General features: G+C 37.2%; 1 protein-coding gene across 1 annotated transcript in view; it reads right to left on the bottom strand.

Moving 5' to 3' along the window:
• Positions 1-1073: 1073 nt before the first annotated feature.
• KIAA1715 (KIAA1715 ortholog) overlaps positions 1074-7699 on the bottom strand; it is a 37710-nt gene continuing 31084 nt past the window's right edge. Inside the window, exon 12 of the mRNA XM_010156186.1 lies at positions 1074-1407. Coding sequence (XP_010154488.1) covers positions 1211-1407 — 197 coding nt within the window. The 3' untranslated portion in view covers positions 1074-1210. The remainder of the gene's footprint in view (positions 1408-7699) is intronic.

Here is a 7699-nt window from a genome sequence, read left to right as displayed (position 1 = left end):
CTAAATCAACCAAGTTACACATGATCAGCATTTATTTCTAAAGAATCAGATTGACTTAGGCACCTCACTTCCAGGCACCAGAAAAAATTCTGGACCTGGTTCCCAACTGTTAACATTTAACAGGAAATGTATAACAAATGCCCCTAGCTTGAAAAGCCATACAATAAAAAAGTACAGTTTCAGTAATCCAGCAGCAAATATTCATTGTTATTTTAACAAATAGTATCAGACTTCAAGCACAGTTAGGAAAGTCTTTTGCCAAATGCACATGTTCTTCCCCTGTTGATCAGGCATCTCTCTAGTCTACGAAAGCCCCCTTAGCTACTTACAGACATGCTCCTTTTAAGGTGCCCTATTCCTTCTGAACTTCCACAACATAACCGCAGAATAGCTGCATACAGCAGAACAGAAATTGTCTTCAGTTTTAGGAATCACAAAGCAAGTGTTGCTGCTACATGTCTTTATTTTCCTTTAACAAAATACACAAAGGCACAAAATTCACTTATATCTTGTCGTTATTGTACAGGTATAAATAGTGCTTTGTATTCAAGTACAATCAAGTGCAGAGACTTTCTATATTTTATGTAAACACAAAACAGTTTTTGTATGTACATGCCTCTGGTTCATTTGCAATGCAAATACCAAAGGAGATGCCATTTATCTGAGTGTCATCTAACTGAATTCTGTCAAAAAGTTAGACAATGAATAACATTAACACTACTGTAATGACATTTCCATACACTTAAGTCAAATGTTGGATGACACTTAGGTTGTAAACATCTGTGTATTTAAAATGTACTCGATTCATTTTATGGGGGAAGCATTCAAAATTATCTCAAGTTCACTAGACCAAACTTACTAGGTCAGTTGCTCCAGTAATTGCTTTTTATGTGTGACAGCTAAAGAGTTGTCAAATTATAGGTCACCCTCAGGAAAGATTAGACTTTTAAGTTTTTAAGTATGCAAGCTGAATGATGGATACAACTGCTAGACTTCAACCAACTATACATTCTGTGTGTTAACTTATTTAAAGACACATGCTTAATTTACAATACCCACTTTCACACACAGCTTTGACATACTGTGGCAGTTGAGGCAGTTTAAGCTCAAGCAAGATTTTTAAGTTGTACCATTAAAAAAAGCTCACCTGAATAGTAACAACAGGCATGAACAAAGCTAAAAACTAGCTACAGAAGGCACTTGAAGTACTTTATTCTGCTTTCATTAAAGATTCTTCACTTTGTTCAGCGAAACTAGACTCTGAAATAGAGTCTTCAGTTGTTGAAATATTTTCTGCGTCTTCTTTTTCAACTTCTTCAGCTACCTTATCGTTTAGCTGCTCAGAACTTGATGCTTTATCATCCGTCTCATTTGGCTCAACGATCTGGGCCGTGTCTTCTTCAGACACTGTGAAAACAAAAATTATTAAATAACCATTTCCAGAAATGAAGAGGTAGCTATGTTCTTAAAAAAGCAAAGGAAACATTCTGCAGTCATACACAGGTTTTGACTAGTCCCTGCATGAAGCTCTCGACTGCTAAAAAAAAAACCCTAGCACAGGAGTCACACATAAAACCTGCACAATTTAACAAAAAAAAAAAACACTATAGGAAAAAAGTTCAGATCCCACTCTGAAAATATTATGTATTAGTCATAAATGTTCACCCTCAACGGAATCTTTTAAGATTTTCATTAATATGAAACTGTCAGAAGTAGTACATGATGGTAATTCAGCTTTTGTGCTAGACAACAGAAGTTTTACCAGTTGTATAGCTTTTTCTGTAACAATTTCATCTGTACACAGAACCTAAGCATTCTATTTGGTGGCAACTACTTTAAACATAAGTAGCCAGATGTCCTGAAAAAAAGGAAAAACTAAGATTAGAATAATCTAGTTCCCAACACCTAAAAACAGCCAATAAGAACTACTGCATATTCTTAATCTTCCCACAGGAAGTGTAGGAAGGATCACAGGTTCATCTTTACTCTCAACCTGGGATGGGACTTTCTTTGACAACAGGCATATTTTGAAGATCAGTCAACAGTATTTATCATAAGTATTACCTCTAAAGAAGTAAATTCTGGCTTCGCAGTAGGATTTCAGTAGTGTATGAGAAAAGTCACATTTTGAAGTAAGCATAAGCAGTGAAAAGCTAAACACTTGCTCTAAATGACACAAAACTACAGTAGAATGATACTGCTGATGGTGATATATTTATTGACTAGTGTTAGTCAATACTACACAGCATTAATGCATACTTGTGAAGACAAACAGTTTGCAAAAGTGATGCAAAGTTACAGCTCAAAAATGTTAACTTTCTCAAACGTTTGTAACTTTTGATATTACAATATCGAAACATGCTCTAAGTGTCTCAAAGTAATTGGACTGCTTTGGGCTGATATTCATAGAATTCAAGCAAGGCTAAAAGTTTTAGAACCATTGCTCTGGCTTCTCAGGCCACAACTAAAAAGGTTAGCTGCTGTACCCCCTTGTCCAGCAGACCTGGTAAAACTGCCATCTGTCACCAGGAACTCAAGATCCCTCTTCCCACACACAGCTCCATCTAGCTAGCTCCAGGCTCCACTTCAGAGCACTCAGTGCAGCCCAGCTTCTCCATGTCTTCCTCAGACTTGATCTTCCATCTTAGCAAGTTTGTAGCCAACTCTAACGTCCTGATACAGCTTCATACCCTGCTTCCTCAATCACATGCTGCTCAATGCCTGCCCTGGCTTCTCGTTCCAAAATTTCTCTGAAGCCATCTGTCAGATGGTCAATCCTTCTATTTCTGCCCAAGAAAATGAATGTTCCCAGTTTGTTTCCAGACTATCCCACTCTCTCTTCCAGCTCTTCAATTTCCATCTTGATCCCATCCCAGTCTGTGCTCAATCTTTATCTCTCAACTGTCAATTTTCTTTCTCTCATCTGTGCATTTTTTCTTCAGCCTCAAATTCTATGAATAAGTTTGTGCCTTTTCCTGCTACAATCCCTCCACACTTGAGTTGCATTCCTTCTTTATTGCTGCTGTTCAGGCTCGAGTCAAAGAAAGTCTAGGATGTGAGGAAGAGGCAACTCCATGCTCTATGCTACACAAATTAGTTGAGAGCCCAACCATTAATTACTTCGGAGTTTCAACCCTGCAGTCCTCAACTGAATGATGCTTAGCACTCTGTAGAAGTGGCTTGTTCTTACTCTGATCAAGGTACAGAGACTATTCGGTCTGATCAGGATACTAAGCATCTACAACATGTTTAAGGACAGCCCCAGGGACAATCAGCCACTAGTAGAACCAAGTAGAAGCTTCTAATGAAAAGGAGAAAACCTGATTGAGTGCATCTTCTAAATATCTATATTCAAAGCAACAGGAGAAGGATGCTGCTTTCATTTTTATATTCTACTAAAAGGTATGGAGACACTGATTCTCTAAGAAAATATTGTCAGGACTTTTACTTTCACCTTGTTCTTGACTAAGTCAAACTCTTGAAATTCTCCAGAATATATGGTTACAATAAACTTAATTATTGGACAAAAGTTTTCCGTGTGAGTCTGACAAAGTTACAAGAAACAAAAGAGCAGGTCCTTTAAAAGAGTAGTCAGGGCAATCATAGTGAGTGATGCTACTAACTGCAGCTATAAATATGACAAATCTTCATTAAACACATACAGTGATTCCATTTTAAAAACACTGACTAACAGAAAGCTTGCCTGAAGTCAGGTGGATCTCAATATTGCATGTTTTAAGTTTTTGTAAGAACTGTAGCTAACATGAGAGAGTTCTGACCATAAACTTAAAAAAAGATGACAAAAGAAAATTTGTGTCCTTAATGATTAGTACTTAATCCAGGATTTAACTGAAGAATGTAGATATAGATACATTATCTCAACAGCAAACAGCCCTGTGCTGGTCTAAGTCTAATTTTAGAGCTGCATCAACGCAACTTCAAAAAACCTGCTCCTGGCTGCAGCAGTTCCTTTTTTCCCCCCTCAACACTCCTCCTTAATGCTTAGTACTTTGAAAGCATATGTACTTCACACTGTAAGTAGTCAGCTACTCCTTGTTGTAGAGAATAAATTACCGTGTAACCTGCGAAATCACAATACTGCATCAGTATTGAATTACGTAGATGTATGTCATATGTGGAAAATAAAAAAAAAAGTATAAAATAATTGCACTAAAATATAGCTACTTCACTTGTGCTTTCAAGGCCTTTGGGACAAGTTTTCTTTACTACTGCAGCTCCCCCCAGGACAGACTTTCACACAGTGCCACATGTCTGAAATATCTTTAAGGAACATGTGCTTCACAGCAGCCTGAGCTCATGGCTTTGATATCACAGAAGGCTATTATGATGCCTTTGAAGAAAAGTCTAATAGCAGCATAGCAGTTGATTCCCTTTACATCTCACCAAAAAGGCAAGCTATGTTGTTTAGCAAAACTGAACTGTGGTAGACTGGAAATAAAATACACTTTTAAACCAAAAGGACTTGTTTACAAGTCATTAAACTCAAGGTGAGTTGACTCATGTCGGCTTGAGAAATCACTGAATTCTAGCCCGTTAGCTGAACTAAGGGAAGAGCACAGCAGGCAGAAACTCACATATCTGAAAAGAAAAAATGGCTTACAAAAGCATAGCAGGCTCATGCTGTCCTATGAAAGTGGAGCATATTTGGTAAAAAGGCAAGCCAAATCTCTGGAATAAGAAAATGCTTCTAGTCTAGTTGGGAAAAACCAAACAAAAAACCAATCACACACTAAACACAGACCATTCTCACCAGAATACTCAGACTTATTTCTTTGGCTTTTGTCCTCATGCAGTTTTACTCCTAGATAAAGTTTCTGTTCCATCTGTAACACTCACCCAAAGCCAAGCTCTACTTTTGGAAGAACTCTAACAAGCACGCACTCAAAGCAGCATTATTTCTGGAGACAGAATTGCTGTGAACCCTTCTGATGAACAACAAACCAAGTTCCTCCGTCTGCCTTCTCAATGGAAGCCCTTTCAAACATACTAGCAGTTGCTGTATTCCAAGGTTCTTTAAGAGTGGCAGAGCATTAAATCATCATAAAGTATTTCATCTAGATGGCAAAGGGATTCCATAAAAAAATCTGGAGACAACACAGGAATCTGTTTCCAGAAAGTGCTGACCACCATGGTAAAATCTGAAGTTCAAAGGCCTCTAATGAAAACCTCTGAACATCAGCACTAGATATTCGCCACAAACACTGAAGCAGTCAAATTTTGTTTCAACCTTCAAAACATTGCTAAGTGCCAAACCTGAATCAAGAACACAGCATAACAGTACCAAATATAGGCAAGGCAAAAATTATTCAAAGAGGATAAAAGAAGTGGTTCCTGTTGGCTTTTCCAGTATGATCCAAACATTAATACTTTGAAGAGAAGTACATAAGAGAACCAACTAGCCTTTGATGAACAAAACCAAAAAAAGTCATTTAAGAAAAAGCTAAGAAAATAACTGAAGTACATTGCTTCATTCTGGTACTAAAATTTCCTGAGTTACTCTGCTGAATATGGTAGCATGACGTCTGTGCCAGTAATCTGAAGCAGACTGACAGATAGCTCCATATTTCCAGAGGATTAAAAAAAAAAAAAACACCAGCAAGGTTCAGTGCCAACAGCACTCACCATAACCATTCTTCAGATCTCTTATCCACAGGAGTTGCATGTAACATGCTTGTCACTGCATGAGCATACAACTGAAAGAAGATTCAGCTTCATCGTTTACTCATTAGTAAAAGCAGCTGACTGGTAAGAAAATATTTATAGCCCTTCTGTATCACATTAGCTTACAGTTTGAGCTATAGAGCCATCCTTTAAATGAGTTACAGATAAGAGTTGGATCCCCCTGTGTTGTCAACATTGTGGTAAAGTTGGTTTCCTGATGTTAATGTCTGTCTACATGTGTAAGTGAAGGTATTTTCTATTCTTGCTACGACAGCAGCTATAATACTTAAGTGAAACAAAATCCTCCCCAGAGCTATGCCTCAATGATACCTTCATACCTTAAACTTACAATCAAGGAATATTTTCATTTATTAATAAAGCCCAACTGCCTGTAAGCAGTTGTGTTTCAAATTAGGGTCCTGATGGAAAAAGTGATTTACTGAAAACAGTATTTTTCTCATTCATAAGAGATTACTTTGTGGCAAGTCACAGGCAGTTAATGTACAGTGACAAACTGATAGGGTAGCACTGGTCTCTTCTGAGTCAAGCCACTTCTCAGATATTAGTTATGTAAAATACTAACACATGCTCTATTTCTGGCTGCTTACTAATTATCAAAACACAATGATTTATATCATCTTGGAGGTGAAATATTCAGAAAAGATCAGGTTTTATCAGCTAGATAAAAACAGAAGTCAGTATACTAATTACTTATTTCTTATGCTTCTGCCAAAAAAAATTTTACCATAGACTTCCTAGCAGAAAGGGAACTGGGAACAAATCCACAGTGGTTTTCATTGTTGTTTTTACCTAAAGCAGCACATTAATACAAGACCACACCAACAAAAATGAAGTAATTTTCAGTGTTAAAGGTAAATAGCTAAAAAGCACGTTTATTGCAATAAAAACATCCTATTTTTATCCTGAAATACTTGATAAAATTCTGCTTTCAAAAAAATAAAAGTTATTTTGCAGAATTTTCACTCCTACATCTCAAGTGCCTAACAAAATCTCACCGTAATTCTTAAGGTTTTACATTTTTTACAACATCTATAAACTGACTCAGCATCTCAGACCCATTAAAGGCATAGCTTGACAAACATTTCCTTCAATGATAATACTAGTTTAATTAGCAACCCCACCTCTCAAAACATCTAAGAAGCTGCAGTTATGGATAATACTCAGAAGCCCTCAAGGCACATACCTCCAAGAGTTGAATATCCATTTTTAAGGGCTTCCCTGTTTGATTCACAAAGGAAAATAAGCAGAGTTTTGATGACCTCAGTAATAAATCATGTCTTTTCTTTAAGAATCTTCTAATTTTAAAATAGCCAAGAAGCTACTAATCTACCCTCCACTCATTGAAAAGATTATTAGATATTTGGGGGCAAAAATTACATTTGTGCATCTGATTTCAGCCTTACCTCCATGCTAACAACAGTACCCTCAATGAAGTAAGAGCACACTACAGTACTGGAAAAGAAACCAAGCTTTCCCTATAATGCACCCACATCAGACCACACCTGGAGATGGCTACAGTTAGATATGACTTCCCTACCGGTCTGACACAGCCTTCTCATGCCAGAAAGTAAAGGCCAATGCCATATTGTACTCCCTGTTAAAGATAATCAAGCAGAAACATTCTGTTACACTCTGACCGCTTCCCACAGTTGATGTGTTTCTAGCCTGAATCTTGGCGCTGTACACTGTTCGACAGCTTCCCCCCCGTGATCCTTGTTTAAACCATTGTAAAATCCCATCAAGTACTTAACAGCATTTCTAGCTGGAGATTCTTTGGTTTGAAATTATAATTTCTGGAGTCTTAAAACACTGCATCTTCCTGTTGGCTGTACACCAGATGCCTACTGTATCTGCAGACTATAAAATGTCTCAAAAGGAACTACGTTAAATTAAAATTGACAATTTGTCTTTGAACTTGCTGATTTTAAACAAGGCAGTTTTACTAGATTTTCCTGCCCTGAGGAAAACAGCAAAAGGAACAAAGGCAGAAATTCCA

Source organism: Eurypyga helias, unplaced genomic scaffold (assembly GCF_000690775.1).
Source record: "Eurypyga helias isolate BGI_N326 unplaced genomic scaffold, ASM69077v1 scaffold14707, whole genome shotgun sequence".
Taxonomy (NCBI): Eukaryota; Metazoa; Chordata; class Aves; order Eurypygiformes; family Eurypygidae; genus Eurypyga; species Eurypyga helias.
Note: the sequence above shows the minus strand (reverse complement) of the source record. Positions and strands in the feature narration are given on the sequence as shown.